We start from the raw sequence: 17,203 nt of genomic DNA on the forward strand, positions 1-17,203 counted from the left end.
AAGTAAAAATAACTACTCAATGATACCTTGGTCAAGGAAGAAATGAAGAAAGAAATTAAAGACTTTTTAGAATTTAATGAAAATGAAGGCACAACATACCCAACTTATGTGATACAATGAAAGCAGTGCTAAGAGGAAATCTCATAGCTCTGAGCGTCCCCAAAAAGAAACTGGAGAGAGCTTACACTAACAGCTTGATAGCACAGCTGAAAACTCTAGAACAAATGGAAGCAGATATACCCAAGAGGAGTAGACAGCAGAAAATAATCAAACTCAGAGCAGAAATTAACCAAAGAGAAACAAAAAGAATTATATAAAGAATCAACAAAATCAAGAGTTGGTTCTTTGAGAAAATCAACAAGATCAATAAACCCTTAGCCAGACTAACTAGAGGGCACATAGAGAGTATCTAAATTGACAAAATCAGAAATGAAAGGGGAGACATAACAAAAGAAACTGAGGAAATTCAAGAAATTATCAGATCCTACTAAAAAAGCCTATACTCAACAAAACAGGATAATCTAAAAGAAATGGATAATTCTCTAGACAGATAAACCATCTAAATAGCCCCATAACCCCTAAAGAAATAGAAGTGTTCATCAAACAACAAACAAACAAACAATTCCCCCCCCCAGGACTTGATGGGTGTATGCAGAATTCTATCAGACCTTCATAGAAGACCTAATACCAATAGTCTCCACAAAATAGAAACAAAGGGAATACCACCCAACTCATTCTCTGAAGCCACAATTATACTCATTCCTAAACCACACAAAGACCCTAGAAAGAAAAAGAACTTTAGACCAATTTCCCTTATGAACACTGATGCAAAAATACTCAATAAAATTCATGCTAACCGAATCCAAGAACACATCAAAATAATCATTTACCATGACCAAGTAGGCTTCATTCCAGGGATGCAAGAATGGTTTAATATACAGAAATCCATCAATATCATCCAATATATAAACAAACTCAAAGAAAAAAAAAACACATGATCATTTCTCTAGATGCCGAAAAGCATTTAACAAAATTCAATACCCCTTCATATAAAAGTATTGGAAAGGTCAGGAATTCAAGGCTCATACTTAAACATAGTAAAAGCAATATACAGCAAACTGGTAGCCAACATCAAACTAAATAAAGAGAAAGTTGAAGCAATCCCACTAAAATCAGGTACTAGACAAACCTGCCCATTTTCTCCCTACCTACTCAATATAGTACTGGAAGTACTAGCCAGAGTAATCAGACAGCAAAAAGAGGTCAAAGAGTTGAAAATTGAAAAGGAAGAAGTCAAAATGTCACTATTTGCAGATGATATGATAGTAATCTTAAGTGACTTCAAAAATTCCACCAGAGAACTTCTACAGCTAATAAACTTCAGCAAAGAGGCTAGATATAAAATTAACTCAATCAGTAGCTTTCCTCTACTCGAAGGACAAACAAGCTGAGAAAGAAAGTAAAGAGTTGACACCCTTCATAATAGTCACAAAAGATATAAAATACGTTGGTGTGACCCTCACCAAGCAAGTGAAAGATCTATATGACAAGAATGTCAAGTCTCTGAAGAAGGAAATTGAAGAAGAGCTCAGAAAATGGAAAGATCCCCCAAGCTCATGGATTGGAAGAATCAACATAGGAAAAATGGCCATCCTACCAAAAGCAATCTACAGATTCAATGCAATCCCCATCAAAATTCCAACTCAATTTTTCATAGAGTTAGAAAGAGCAAATTGGAAATTTATTTGGAATAATAAAAACCCAAGATAGCAAAATCATTCTCAATAATAAAACAATTTCCAGGGGAATTACCATCCCTGACCTCAAGCTGTATTACAGATAAATTGTGATAAACACTGCATTGTATTGGTACAGAGACAGGCAAGTGGATCAATGGAATAGAATTGAACACCCAGAAATGAACCCACACACCTATGGTCATTTGATCTTTGACAAAGAAGCTAAAAACATTAATGAAAAAAGGACAGCCTCTTCAACAAATAGTGCTGGTTCAACTGGCAGTCAGCATGCAGAAAAATGCAAATAAATCCTTTCTTATCTCCTTGTACAAAGCTCAAGGCCAAGTAAATCAAAGACCTCCACATAAAACCAGGTACACTGAAACTAATAGAACAGAAAGTTGGAAAGAGCGTAAAACACATAGACACAGGGGAAAATTTTTCTGAGCAGAACACCAATGGCTTATGCTCTAAGATCAAGAATCAACAAATGGGACCTCATAAAATATCAAAGCTTCTGTAAGGCAGAGGACACTGTCAAGAAGACAAAATAGTAACGAAAAGATTGGGAAAATATCTTTATCAATCCTACATCTGATAGAGGGCTAGTATCCAATACAAAGAACTCAAGAAGTTAGACTCTAGCGAATCAAATAATCCTATTAAAAATGGGGTACAGAGCTAAACAAAGAATTCTCAAGGCTGAGAAGCACCTGAAGAAATACCCAACATCCACAGTCATCAGAAAAATGCACATCAAAACCACCCTGACATTCCACCTCACATCAATCAGAATAGTTAAGATCAAAATCTCAAGTGACAGCAGATGTTGGTGAGGATGTGGAGAAAAAGGATCACTCCTTCATTGTTGGTGGGATCATAAACTGGTAAAATACTCTGGAAACCAGTCTGGAGGTTCCTCAGAAAATTGGACATAGTACTACTTGAGGACCCAGGTATACTACTCCTGAGCTTATACCCAAATAGAAGCTCCAACAAGGACACATGCACAGCCATGTACATAGCAGTTTTATTTATAATAGCCAGAAGCTGGAAAGAACCCAGATGTCTGTCAACAGAGGAATGGATACAGAAATTGTGATTCATATATTCAATGGAGTACTACTCAGCTATTAAAAGCAATGAATTCATGAAATTCCTAGGCAAATGGATGGAACTTGAAGCTATCATCCTGAGTGAGGTAACCCAGTCAAAAAGGAACACTTATGGTATGTACTCACTTATAAGCAGATACTAGCCCAAAAAGCTCTGAATACCCAAGAAACCATCCACAGAACTTATGAAGCTCAAAGAAAAGGAAGTCCAGAAAGTGGATGCCTAAGTCTTTCTTAGAAGAAAGAACAAAATGTTCATGGGAGGAAATAAAGGGACAAATAGAGGAGCAGGAATAGGAGAGAAAATCAGAGACTGCCTCTCCTGGAGTTCCACCCTATATGCAGCCACTAAACTCTAGCACTATTGCTGATGCCTAGTTTTGCTTATTGGCAAAAACTTGATATGGATGCTTCCTCAGAGGCTCTCCCAGTGCCATACAGAGGAGGATGCTTGCAGCTAACCATCAGACTGAACAGGAGGACCCCAATGAAGAAGCTAGAGAAAGGGCTGAAGGAGCTGACAGTGTCTTCAACCCCATGGGAAGAACAAAATTATCAACTAACCAAACCCACCACAGCTCCCAGAGACTAAACCACCAATCAGTGAGTTCACATGGAGAGACCTATAGCCCCAAGTGCATATGCAGCAGAGGACAGCATTTTCTGTCTTCAGTGGGAAGAGAGGCCTTTGGTCCGGTGAAGGCTCAGTTTCCCAGTGTAGGGGAATGGTAATGAGCTAAGGTGGGAGAGGGTGGGTGGGACAGTGCACCTTCTTGGAGGCAATGGGTGGGGATGGGATTGTGGGAAAGGGATAACATCTGAAATGTAAATGTAGAGAATTTCCAATCAATTTTTTTTGGGAGGGGGGAAGAAACAAACAAACAAAAAACAAAAATAAAAAATAAAAATGATTCTTAAATATTAAAGGAAACTTGCCCAAAGGAACAAAGGTTTATTCCCCAGTTTATCTGTATTTCTGTTTTACTTCCTCCCAGCCTTTGGCGTCTGTGGCTATGGCTGGGATCTATGAGATAAAACCTTTGGCACTGAGGGGTATCTGTTGATTACTACAACATCGCCATCCTGCCTGAGGTGCCAGAATGGATTAGGGAGCGCGCCCCCGAATATGAGCATCACATAGATATGGTCATCATTTTCAGAGTTTCTTTATGCTGAATGCTGTGACAAATATGCTTAGTGCAGTCGCTACATGCAGAGCAAAACTGACTCCAAAGCACATCCATTGGACAACACAAGTCTGCTGTCTCCTCTGATCAATCAAGGTCTCTACTGTTTAGCATGGGATATAAGTAGGAATAAGGAACAATGGAAGGCTCTGGAAGCTAGTTTTGGCTGCACACATACTTAGGTGTTTGAACTGGGCTGAAGTGCTACTCTTTCGATCTTCATCAGGATACACCTATCATTATGTCTCTGCTCTGTCTTCTTTATGATATTGCTAGGACTCTACCATGCTGAACAGTTGTTTTTATATGCCAATTCTTTTCCCAGACCAAACAGGGCAGGGAAGGGACATCATGGTTATCACTGGGGGTTTGCCTTGTCACCTCTGTAAAGCAGGTTGTCACTACTCTGCCAACCTTGTTTTTCTTCTTTGTGCTTTTTAGGTTTATAATTACATCCCATGGTTTTGGATCAGGCAACAGTGACTTGCACACACAAATCTTAACCCCTCCCCCTAAACTTTTGCCCAAGACTAGAAAAGAGGGATCTCAGCAAATTGATGCTTCAGGTTCTGGAGTGTGATTCCTGAAACAAGGTCCCAGAAATATTGTTCTTCTCCAATAGATCCATGCTCTCTCCAGGGTCCCCCAGAGGGATACTGGGGCTATAGGTATTTATTTTAAAAGTATTTTGGGTGTGGATGCTTCAGTCCTTCTTAGAAGGGAGAAGAAAATACTCACCGGAGGAAATACAGGGACAAAGAGTGGAGTGGAGACTGAAGGAAAGGTTACCCAAAGACAGCCCCACTTGGGGAATCCATTCTATATGTAGTCACCAAACCCAGTCACTATTGCTGATACCAAGAAGTGCTTGCTGACAGGAGCCTGATATGGATGCCTCCTGAGAGGCTCTGCCAGAGCCTTATGATATTATAGATTAAGATGCTTGCAGCCAACTATCAGACTGAGCATGGGGACCCCAGTGTTGGAGTTGAGAAAGGACTGAAGGAGATGAAGGGGTTTGCAACCCCATAGGAAGAACAGCAATATCAACCAATCAGACCTGCACCCCGCAAGCTCCCAGGGACAAAACCACCAACCAAAGAGTACACGGGGGTGGGGTGGGGGGGACTCATGGCTCTAGCCACATATGTAGTAGCAGTGGATGACATTGTCTGGCATCAATAGGAGGAGAAGCCCTTGGTCCTGTGAAGGTTCGATGCCAGGGTGGGGAGGTGGGAGTGGGTGGGTGGAATGAGGAGCCTTCTCATAGAAGAAGGGGAAGTGGAGGTGGGAGGGGGGAAGGAGATGACATCTGAATGTAAATATATAAAATATCCAATTAAAAAGTATTTGGGGGCCATGAAGTTTAATAGGGGTGCATGTGACATTCCTCATTGGGGACATCATTTAAGAAACCGTTATTTGTAGAACTGTTATATTATAAAGTGATCTGTCACAGCAACCCAATCCAGCTATGGTCTAGGGTGATAGGCATATTTTCCTGGACCTTTAGGGACACTTCCATTTTGTACTTGGCGACTTTGCTCTGGTTGCCCAGTGCTCTGGGGTATACTTTGTCACTTCGTCTGTCAGCAGCATGTCTGCGGAGCAGCCAGGGATGCATAGCCCAGGGGTGTCCAGCCAAGGGAGGTGAGAAGTGGCAGAAGTTAGCTGAAGCGTTAAAAGTGACACTCAGATGTGACCAGCAGCTGGCCAGGACCTGCCAGCTGGAGTCATTCTCTCATTAATACGGCCCACTTGGAACAGCTGCCCCAGGTGGATGCGCACATGAGGACTCTTGTTGTTCCCCTGCTCAGTGAGTTTGCACCTGGGAACCCACTGCTATTTCAGTTTTCCCGCAGTGTTCACTGCTGTTTAAACATAAGATAGATTCACGTGGCTTTGGACAGAGACTCCATCTGGCAGATTCTACCTTGAGGAGAAATTAAGTGGCTCAGTGTTAAACAGCTTTCTGGGAGAAGACAGGCCTTTAAAAAAATAAAAGGTAAATAAACAGCAAGAGAGGTTTTTTTAACCCACCATATGCCACGTGGAAATGGGTGGGGAGGGGGGGATGGAGAAGAGGATGCTAAAGGTTCCATTTCTCCTATGCCTGGGTCCTAATGCAGAGAACTGTGGGGACTCGAGAAGATTAGACCTGTCAGGAGGAGAACCTCTTATGGAACTTATGACACACAGATGACAATTTGACCTGGGCTTCAGTATGCTTAAAAAGGAAGCCTAGGATGTCCCAGGTGGCTATCTACAGCGAACGGGGACAACTGAGAAGACAGAAGGCAATCTAGGGATGAAGAATGTGTGTTTGTGCTGGAGACACGGCTCAGCGACTGACTCCATACTGTTCTTGCAGGGGATCTGGCTTTGATTCATACCACTCATGTCTGGTAGCTCACAACCACCTATAATTGTGGTTCAGGGGATCTGACACCCTCTTCTGGCCCGTGCAGCCCCCTACACACATGCTATCTAACCCAAATGTAGATGTACATAATAAAAATAAAGTGAATTTATTTTGAAAGTGAGTATGTTTGAATCCAAGCATCACTGAGTGTTGTCTGTGAAACCTTTGTCAAATTATATAACTTCTCAGAACCTGTATTTCTTTATCTGCATCACCTCACCTGTTGTGACTGGGGCTCATTAGACACAGCTTCCTTCACAGTGCTGAGAGAAATGATTGTTCATGGTATAGTGAGGGCTTCTCCCCCTTCGTGTGCCCTTACATTTTGTTCTTCATGCTTCTTTATGCTCACGTACATTCTATGCTTTGGGCCCAGACAATAACAATGTGTAAATTCCAGAAACTCTACAAAGATAAACCTTTCCCCAGACCCAGAATAGAGATTACAATTCCAGTAAACATGGCTGTTCAAGGTGTGAGCTGTGTGGGTAGGCCTATCCCTATTCTTCACCTGAAGGCTGTCGAGGGCTGGCCAAGGTGAAGGTAGTGGTGAAAAATCTCAGGCTAGACCTACTGTTGTCCCCATATCCAGTGGCTGACTCTAGCCTGCTTATAATGCCTGGTTGTTTGGGAAGTTGAGTGTGGAGTTCTGAGGCATATGGAGAAATGGGAACAGCAGAGTCACTCGAGCTGCGTCTGAAGGATATTTCTAACTTTTACAGCTGTCTAGCCTTGCGTTATTACTTCTCTGTCCCCGCCTCTCAGGTGCATATATTTGTATATGTGTGTGGAGGTCAGTGGTTGACCTCAGTTGTCACTGCTTAAGTGCTGTCTGCCATTTATTCTTGAGAAAGGATCTCTCACTGGCCTGCACCTTACCATGTAGGCTAGGCTCTCTGTGTCATGAACCTCAGTAATCCTTCTTTCTGCTCCCCCCACCCCCCCCAGTTCTTAGATTACAAACATATCAGCATGTTCAGATTTTATGTGGCTTCCGTGGATCCGACTTAGGTCCTCATGCTTATGAGAAACACTTTACTGAGTGAGCTCTCTCACCAGCATCTTCTTAGTTTGACCCTCAGGTTGTTCAAATGGGATGAAGGACTTTTGGTGGTTGTAGCAGAAAGTCCATTACACTGGTATGTATGGCTGCCCATCTTCTCCTTGTAGCTGTTTCTAGGTTGGGGAATCAAGGGGGCATCGCTGTAGTGACGGAGGACTAGGAACTACGGTAGTCGCCTATATTGTTAGCAAATACAAATGAGGTATGGGATTTGGTATCTGGGAGGAATGTCTGGTGAGAGGGAGTAGGGCTTGAAAAGGGTGATGGCATCTTAGTTCTTGACCTGATCCCAGGAAATGACACTGAGACGGAAAGAATTGCATTAAAGTAGCCTGGGCCTGAGGCAGGGGAAAGACAGTACAACTTTCTTTTTGCCTTAAAACCCTTTATTGTCTATACTTGCTTGTCTGGTACAGACTACACAGGAGGCGTTTGTTAGATATGGAGGAGGTGAGGGAACAATATAAAGGAGCAATTGAGGTAGAAGAACAGAAGGTGGCAGGAACCATGTCTGGGTTAGAGACACTGTGGGACTAAAGTTACATTGACTACGATAGAGATGCTCAGCCTCATCCTGGGCAGCAGGAAATTGATTGACAAGAGAGGACCCAAGTCCTAAATCAGCATGTTGAGGCTGAGCATCCCTAACAGTGTGGCCTGTGTTTCAGCACTACCCTGTTCTCATCCAGAGACTACAGACGCCTAGCCACATCAAGGTCTCATAAGTATACTAGGAGTTAAAGCTCCAAGCTCTGAGATGGCACTCATCTCTAAGTTCACTGACTATGTAGCGGCCACACTCAGAAAGAATAACGTAGAACAGACCATCCTTGAGAAGTGATGGATACAGGCACACCATGCCTCACAGGGCAAGGAGTCACAGGAGCCTTCCTGCAAGCCCATGGCCACCGGCTTATGAATAAGTAGCCTGGGGGTGTCTGAAAGCACATAGCGCATGTGTATGAACCTTCTCTAACCTCAGCAGATCCAAACCCCACCTCTCTCTCTACACCCCCAGGCAGTGGACATCAGTGCCGCATGGCTTCTTGGTATGCCTGCCTGCATGTCATGATTCTGTTGCCTTATAGTTTCATGCCCCTTTTATTTTCATGATGGGATGACCTTGCTGAGAGATGGGAAAGTCTATATTTCTGTTCCTAGGGTTGGGTAAGCTGAGTATTTGTTAAATGTGATATCTTATAGATCCATCTTGAATATTATGTAAATAAGAAGCCGATTAAAGCCTTTATTTTTTTGACAATTAGGCATATAGACTCCCCACTGAAGACTTCTTATCATAATGAGACCTCATGTTATCAGCTGACATAAAGGAAGTGCTTTCAAGGAGCCCAGCACCAGCCATGCATGATGACTTATCTACCTAATTAGGAGGCAACTTTTCATTATTACTATTTCTTTTTAAATGAGCAAGACAGGGGTAAGGGGGATGTCCTTACTCAGGAAAGATCACACAAAGACTTGTGGGTTGCGGTGAGGGGCACCTTAGTGTGGAAGAGATGCTCTGTTTGGATATGAGGTACACAGTAGATGAAGCTAAAGATGGCAACAGAAACCTTGTGGAGGCTAAATGAGAACATGAGTGTCACCTTTTAGAGTCCTGAGCTCAGTAATGGCAAGGCAGAGGCCATGAATTTCCCGTTACAGACGCACAACTCATCTCTGGTGACAACAATTCAGAGCTTCAGGCACACTTGAACTCTTGCTTTATGGCTCTCCCGCCTACAAGTTTGTGGGACCTAATGCAGTCTTTTCTGAAATGATGAGCAGAATTGGCCCAACTGGTCTTTATTTATAGCCTGCTGTGAGCACCAGGCAGGGCAGAGGGGCTAGTGTGTGGGTGGGAGACACTTGTAATATGAGCACTGGGTTTGCTGTGTGCAGAACCAAGACCTGGACCATGGACGACATAGTCTGTTGGTCTGCGGCCCCCAGGCTGTGGTAATTTTCAGATCACACTTCAAATGACCTTGGATGCTTTTCCACTGTCTGCCTTTCTCAGCTTCTCCCCTGATGCCCGCTTTGCTGTATGTTAGAGCTTGAAGTTAAGTTCCACAGATACAATCTTTTCTCCCCTTTCTCATACGTTCTCAAACCCCAGCCTTTCTTTTGTACTTTTTCTTGGGTCACATTCATGCAGATGCCTTGTTGTCAAGGTGCTGAAAGTCTCCTGAGTAGTATTTTAACTAATATTATGTAAGGGCTGCTGGAGGCTAGGCACAACAGCAGGGTTTAGTAATACATGCTAAAATATTCACTGGATTACTTAGTATGAGAAATACCCACAGGAAGCTGTTTGGGGGGTGAAGTATGTTTACAATGGTATTTTGATGTTAGCGTGACTCCAGAAAAGACCAAGTTTTTCTCATCTTCCCCTTTTAGATTCTGTACATCACCACTGAGGAGACATAAAGGCAAATGGGGACCATAGCACCAGTCTCCTGAGAGCAGGGCACACACATGGCATTCTTATGCTCAGGACATCTTGGAAGTTATGCTGGACCAATTGTCTTACGGTCTAGGCAGGTGGGGAGAGACACGTACTGCCTTCCCTGAACCTGATCCTCAGAGTGGGGATGCCCAACTGTTGAAACAGAGGCTCATGTGATGCATTCACTAGAAAGGACCACAGTGGGAAGCTCTGGTCAAGTGCAGGTTTGATGAGGCGTATTTGATGGATGCATTTAGTCAAGTCACTATGAAACTATTTGCTTCCTGCACTTCACCTCCTCATCAAAGTGGCCATATGTTCTAGAATTTGTTTCTATGGGGATGCCATTTCAGAGCCCTCTTGCATGTCATCTATCTTCTCATGAAACTGACTTCAGGCTCGATTATGATCAGCATCATTTAAAGCTGCGTCACTGGATAATTAGCAAGACAATCAGCACCAGCACGTTCAGTTCTCCCATCCTCAAGTTGTACACTGTAGATGCTGGAAAGACAGACAACTGCCAAAACCAGGCTGAAGGTCCAGCCAGGCTGCCAGCACCAGTGGCTGCTGGCCTCTCTTTGCAACACATGGAGTTCTCTTGACCTCAAAGGAACCTTATTTCTAGAAGGAAGACTGTTTATTTCCTGCTAAAAGTCAAATTTAGGGGTAGGGAAGATGGCTCAGTCTGGAAAGAGCCTACTATGCCAGCAGATAGTTCAGATAAGCCATCACTGGCAGAAGTGAGCTTGAGTGGCAGACACTGTTTTAATCAATAAGAACAATAATGGAAGAAGACACCCAACAGTGACCCTCAGAAAGCAAGTGTGTGCATGTGCACATACAAAGCTGCATGGGCATGTTCATGATAATACGAATGAGAGAGAGAGAGAGAGAGAAAGAGAGAGAGAGAGAGAGAGAGAGAGAGAGAGAGAGAGAGAGAGAGAGAGAGAGATGTCGAAAACCAATAATGTATTTTCTCATTTACTCTCAACTTTCAATCATTTTTTCTTGGTCCTTCCTGGTCTTTTTGATACCACTGTAATCCACATGTGTAGTCTTCAGTTGACATATGGCTGTACTCTAAACTGAAGGGTGCTCCCTGGGCCTGGCCAAGCATTTCTCTTGCTTTGATGTCCCTGGAGGAGTCACCTCTTCGAGGGAGGCTTCCCTTGCCTTTGACATTTCATGCAGGTAGATGAATCCCTACACTCTCCTCTATAGTGCCATGTCTCCTGCCCCCTTGAATATAGGACACCAAGGCACATGGGCCATTATGATCGTAAGCATCTCAGGTGCCCTGGACTGAGAGCCCCTTGACAACACATTGCCACACTATTGTGGCACCAGTTAGTATTTGCTGAACAGGGGATGAAGAAGTAACTTAGTTTGGACAGTCTCAGCCATATGAGCATTAGTACCTGAGTCTGTATCCCCAACACCAAAGTAAACCAAGTGTGGTAACAAGAGCCTGTAACTGTAGTGCCAGTGTGTAGAGACAGGCCTATCCCAGAGTTTGATGGACATCCTGTCAAACCCGTAAGTTCTGAATTTGGTGAGAGAACTGTCAAAACTAAAACTAAAGTGCTTAGCAAAGGAGGAAGATTTCACCCGATGTCAATCTCTGGCCTCTATGTACATATGCACACACGTGTTTCTATGCATCAACATATGTCCTGTAAACACATACACACACACACACACACACACACACACACTTTGCTAGACAGCTGAATAAGTCAGTGACTGGCTGCTGTAAGTCAGGCTGGACTTTGTTCTCTATTTCAGTTTGGGGACAAATCCCACCCCAAATTCCTCAGCTCACATTCTTCCTATATTGCATGTTTTTTAAATATAAATACACTTTCCCTAAGCTAGCTGGGAAAAAAAATACAAGTCTCTTGCTGGGTACGGTTTCTGGATTCATTAAACAGAGCCCTGGGAAAAGCTAAGCTAATACAATTCTGAAGCTAATCTCCCCTCCAAGTCATTCCATAAATCTGATTAATGGGTCACCTCTCGACCATAAGCACTGTTGCTATATTAAAAGAAAACGCTCTAACAGGATTGTAATTCTGTTAACAAGGCTTCTGCTGTTCGAAAAAGGCATTCCCTCACGGGAGAAGCGAGTCTAAACTGGATGATGCATGGGATTAGGGAGTGAACAGAACTCTACTGGCCTTCGTGCCTAATTGCAGAAGAGGGGAAAGGTATAGAAAGATTCACAGAGGACCAGATCGGAGGGAAGAGTGGGTGCTTGAGACACAGACTTCTCGGTGTCCCTCGGAAAACAGTGTCACTTTCTCAACTTCCTGTTGTCTGATAGCTTATCCTGTCACACTGCTCCCTTGCAACAGGACAGGCCCCTTAGTATTCATTGGTTCAGACAGTCATAAACAGGCTGCATTTTGTCTTCTCCTGCTATGGTTTTTCACAGAACCTGTCTACTCCAGGATCGGACAAACTTTAGGAACATCTACCTAGTGTAGGGTGCCCCAGGACGGGCATGCTACCATTTCTATGTGGGAAGCAACTGACAGAGACTGGATTTCGATGAGACAGCGTTCGTTGAGGGCATAGAAGTGGCTGGCCTCTGTAATGTTCGGTTTTTTTTTTTCTTTCTCTGTCTTAGAAGTTATTTTATTAGGGTTTTATTTCTTCCTGGAGACCGTGGCTGGGCTCTTTTGATAAGGACCTTGCCTTTGGCATAACTTATGATAATCTTTATTTCCTGCCCTCAGGGATTGGGTTAGTGATGGGCATGTGATCCAGTAGGGGACACTGAGGTGTGAGGGGGCTAGGAGTAAGTTTCCTCTCTTGAATTTCTACAAAGGCTACCAGAAATATCTTCCTTTACCCCTTTGTGGGTGGTTAGAAGCAGTTCTTGGGGCCAGTCCTGTTGCATTGCTGTCATGGTCATGAAGCATGACCATCCCAGGGTTTAGCCAACAAAGACAAGGACTAAATGGTGAGTCTGGATCCAGAAGCTCACTGAAGTACCGGTTCATCTCTAGTCACCTGTGCTGGCTTCAGCCATCACAAGTTCTTGCTGTGTACATCTCTTTGATTGAAGTTTTACCACTGGCAAAAGGAAACAACTGAGCCTACACAGTACTAGACATGATTCCCACTGAGGGTTGTATCTGACTCATAATTATGTTACCACGTGGTATTAGACCAATGGACAACAGAATGTTGATGCTATATTCTGAATTATTTGACTGCTGTCCCCTAAAAGTCCTATCGCCTTCTGTCTAAAGACAGACCTTCATTGAGGACTAGAGGGCTGGCCTCAGAAGAACACAATTATTCTTTTGCAAAGACGCCCGATTCCCTGGACATTGTAAAACAAAGTTGTTAGTGGGGGATTAGAGGCTTCCAGGCAGAATAGGACTTTGGGTCAAATAAACTATCTGAAACTCTTACATCCATTCTGTTGTTAGCAACCCTGGAAAAAGGAGCAACAGGCAGTTAAGGATTGCTGGAGGAGAGGGGGAGTCAGATACCCCAGCGGGTAGGCCCTCTTATGTAACCTTTACTCAAGTAAATAAGTAAATACATGCATGGATGCAATTCTCATTAAGTGCAGTGGGATGCCTGGTACCTAAGAGAATGAAGATATGGCTTAGGAGTGGGGGTAGCTGGGAAGAAGGCGGCTTTCAATAGGAGGAGGAAAGGAGTAAGAAAGGATGATGGGGGAATATGATATGTGTGTGTGTGTGTGTGTGTGTGTGTACATATACATACATACATATACATGTGCTTGTAAAAGGATAAATTAATTTGACCGAGTAAAAAAGTAGCAACTTGTAGTCCCCTAAAAGACTCAGGTAGTCTGGCCCATCCAGCACAGGGCTACATGTTCCAACAAAGCATGTTAGCTAACAGCCAGCTCTGTTATGAGATGAATCCTTCTGAGCTTGTCCCTCCGAGGTCACACCATCTCCATCACAACCCAACACTGGTTGCCTATCTGGCCCCTGTGGTTAATTTTCTTGCTGTCATTTAAAAAAGCAAGCATTTCCATATGTAGGCTCTAAAAGTATTTTTGAGCACTAAAATGTGTACAGATTTTTTTTTTTTACTGTCTATTTTTTTTTTTTTTTTTTTTTTTGTCAACCATGAGCCATAGTTTGGGATGACCAGCAATTCTTTTGGGGTGGGATGTCTTAAGAATATGTTCCTTTCTACTGAACATCCCTTCTGAAACACTAAACCCCCATTTTGGTACTCAGCAACAGTGAGCGGTCTAACGCCTTTTCTAAATTCCTTTCTTTTTGTTCTGTTTTAATTTTGAAACAGGTTCTCCTGTAGTTCAGATTAGCTTTGAACTATCTAGCCAAGGTGGCCTTGAACTGCTGTCTCAGGCATCGAAGGTCTGAGATTACAGGTAAGCACAATCAACCGTACCTTATCTGTTAGGTATATCTAATAGATAGTCATTCCTCAATTGTTATCATCTTGCTTTCCACAAGTTATTCTGAGAGCAGAACAACAGGTCATTAACCAGGCATAGGTGAGCCTACATTCTTATCAATAGCAGGGTTGGTGCCAAGAACAGGGGCACTATTCTGGGATGGTCTAGCAAAGCCGGAAGAGCAGGATTCCCATTCCACCCCAGGGGAGCAGCTTCCTCCTTGTCTTTGTGCCACTGTGCAGGAACAATAAAAAAGAAAGGTGGTTTGAAAAAAAAAGTAAGATGGGTGTGTTGGGGCAGAAAAGAATGTTTTCTTAATAGCTCTTCCTGTAAGGAAATGCTGTGTATTCCTTCTTCTCCAGTAACTGACTAGTGTGCTCCTGACATTTAGATCTAGCTGGAAAAGAAAAGAAAAAAATAAGCAAAGAAAGAAAGGAAGGAAGGAACTAACTTTCTTTTAGACTAACTTTTCTAGACATATAATTGTGGCCTTGTCAGCAAAGATGGCCAAAACTTAGTGTTCTTGAGTGGGGAACATGGGGTTTCACTTAGGGGTTCTTTGTAGGTGATAGTCTCCCTTGAGGCTCTTCCCTGGCCATAACTCCTCTAGTGGACCTTGTCTAAGACCTAAGCCCTTCCATAATCCAGTTCCAGGAGCTAAGCTTTCATTCCCCAGGGGAGAGAATTTCTTCTAAGTTAGCAGATCCTAATCGGCTAGAGCGTAGACTTCAGAGTAATCCCCCTTTCATTTCTGCGAGAGACCAGGGCATCAGAGAAACCTGTGCAGGTGCAGCTGATAAAGTGAGAGGGAATGAGATTGTCTCAGAGTGATCTGAGGGAAGGGTAGAGGAAATGGGAAGCAGGGAGGAAGAGGGTAGGGGGAAGAAGGGGAAAGAGGGGGAGGGGAAGAAGAGGAGGGAGAGGAGGAGGGAGAAAGAGACAGAGAGACAGAGAGTCAGAGAGAGTGGGAGGGAGGAAGGGAGAAAGAGACAGAGACAGAGAAACACACACACAGAGGAGGAGGGGACAGAGAAGGGGGGAGAGACAGAGGTAGACACAGAGAGACAGAGAGAAAGACACAGAGGAGAAGATGGAGAGAGAAGGGGGAGAGGGAGAGAGAGGGAAGAAGAGAAAGACAGGAGAGAGAGAAGAGAGAGAGGGAGGTGACTGAATGAAGGAGACCTCCCCTATTCCTTTTCTCTCCCAGCAACTCAGGCTGTTAGCTCACTCAACAGGCATTTTTCTTTCGTCCAGCTTGAGCTCAGCTCTCCTCACTCTTCGTAATCACCCAGACTGTTACAAAATAGAGACACACCTTAGCTCCATCCTTTCCCTCTTATTAAAGAAAAGCATGCCCCAGAGAGCCCAGTTGGGCCATTTTGGCCAACAGAAATTTGCAAAATATCTGCATATGCAAAACAATATTAAACGGTGTGGTGAGTCCTCGGTAGGCAGGCAGTGTTTTGTGGGAATATCACACAAATAGAAATGAGACTTGGGGTCAATGCTGGCCAGACAGGAATTTCGAATTCTAAAAGGGAGAGTAGCTCGTATTTACAAGTTTGGCATCAACAGTACCCTAGGACTAGTCCGTCTCCGTCTCATGGACACATGAAGAATTAATTCCTTAAGTTTTAAGAATCATGGCCAGACATTTACATTGCTTCCCTAAAGTCAACACACGACTGCAGACAGCGTTCAACCTGGGATGTCCCCTCAGGTTCCAGCTGTGACTCAAAGCCCCATCTCTCTCCCGAAACACACTGTTTTTCTCCTCCCAGAATTAAACATACTCATAGCAACACTGGACTAATTAGAAAAGATAACATAAAAAAAAAATCTTAAAAAAAAAAAAAAACACACACAACTATAAAATGAAGCCTTCCTAATTGGAAAAGCCTTCCTTCGTCTTCTTTTCTCATGGTTTCCACTATAGTCCTCACACTGGGGCACTGACACTTTACTCGGGTAAAATGAGATGGATCCTCTGCCCCCATCCTATCTGCGAACAGGGGCGGCATCCAGAGAGAGTTGGGCTGAAAGCTGCAACGAGACTGCCCCAGAGATTTTAGATTTACCTGCTGTAGACCAAGGACTCTCGGTTATTGATGACTTTATCAGATTTGTATCTCCGGAAGTCTTCCCAAGCATCCTTGATGGCCGTGACGGTGAGGATGACACAGACCGGAACCATGCTCACCCCTGGCTGGAACGCATTGACCACGGGGATAAAATTCAGAATGACAATGCCCACAAAATAGAAATTGGCAAACCGGTGCAGCTGCTCAAAAATGTTCTTGGGTATGAAGGACAGCACCGTGTACTTGCTGGTCTTCACTTGGTTCCCCAGATAATGGCGGTTGGGGTTTTCTTTGTACGGCCATCCTTCGAAAGGCAGGTTGGAGACCACGACCCTCTTCTTGTCTTCTTTCTTTTTCCTCCTTTTTCTCCCTTCCTTCCTCATCTCTGCTCAAGCCTGCCTCTTTGATTCTCATAATTTAATTAGCATCTTTACTCTCCTTCTTTGCTTAAAACTTCTTTCAAAACTAACACTTAAAAAGTTAGGGAAATAAAAATAAAAGAAAGAAATACCCAGCAAGTCGGCCTGCAAGTAGTGTGGGAAAACTCTCTGGAAGCAGCTTGCAGAGAATGGGTGTGTGTCACCTGGCACTTCCTTCTGTCTGATTGAGACTCCACCTGTTGGCATGTAGGCGTCATCATCCACAGGTGCCTTCCCTTTCTACACAGGTGCACTAGCACTGGGTCCTAAAACCTACCAGGTTTAGCAACAAAATGGATTTCTAGTCAGGC

General features: G+C 43.6%; 1 protein-coding gene across 1 annotated transcript in view; it reads right to left on the reverse strand.

Moving 5' to 3' along the window:
• The window catches only part of ATP10B (ATPase phospholipid transporting 10B (putative)), a gene marked incomplete at both ends in the record, with an annotated part of 91,217 nt that extends 74,361 nt beyond the window's left edge, over window positions 1-16,856 (reverse strand). The window contains one exon of the mRNA XM_080942274.1: window positions 16,471-16,856. Coding sequence (XP_080798400.1) covers window positions 16,471-16,856 — 386 coding nt within the window. The remainder of the gene's footprint in view (window positions 1-16,470) is intronic.
• Between the last annotated feature and the right edge of the window lie 347 nt (window positions 16,857-17,203).

The sequence above is a fragment of the Micromys minutus genome (assembly GCF_963924665.1).
Source record: "Micromys minutus genome assembly, chromosome: 31".
In the NCBI taxonomy this organism is placed as follows: Eukaryota; Metazoa; Chordata; class Mammalia; order Rodentia; family Muridae; genus Micromys; species Micromys minutus.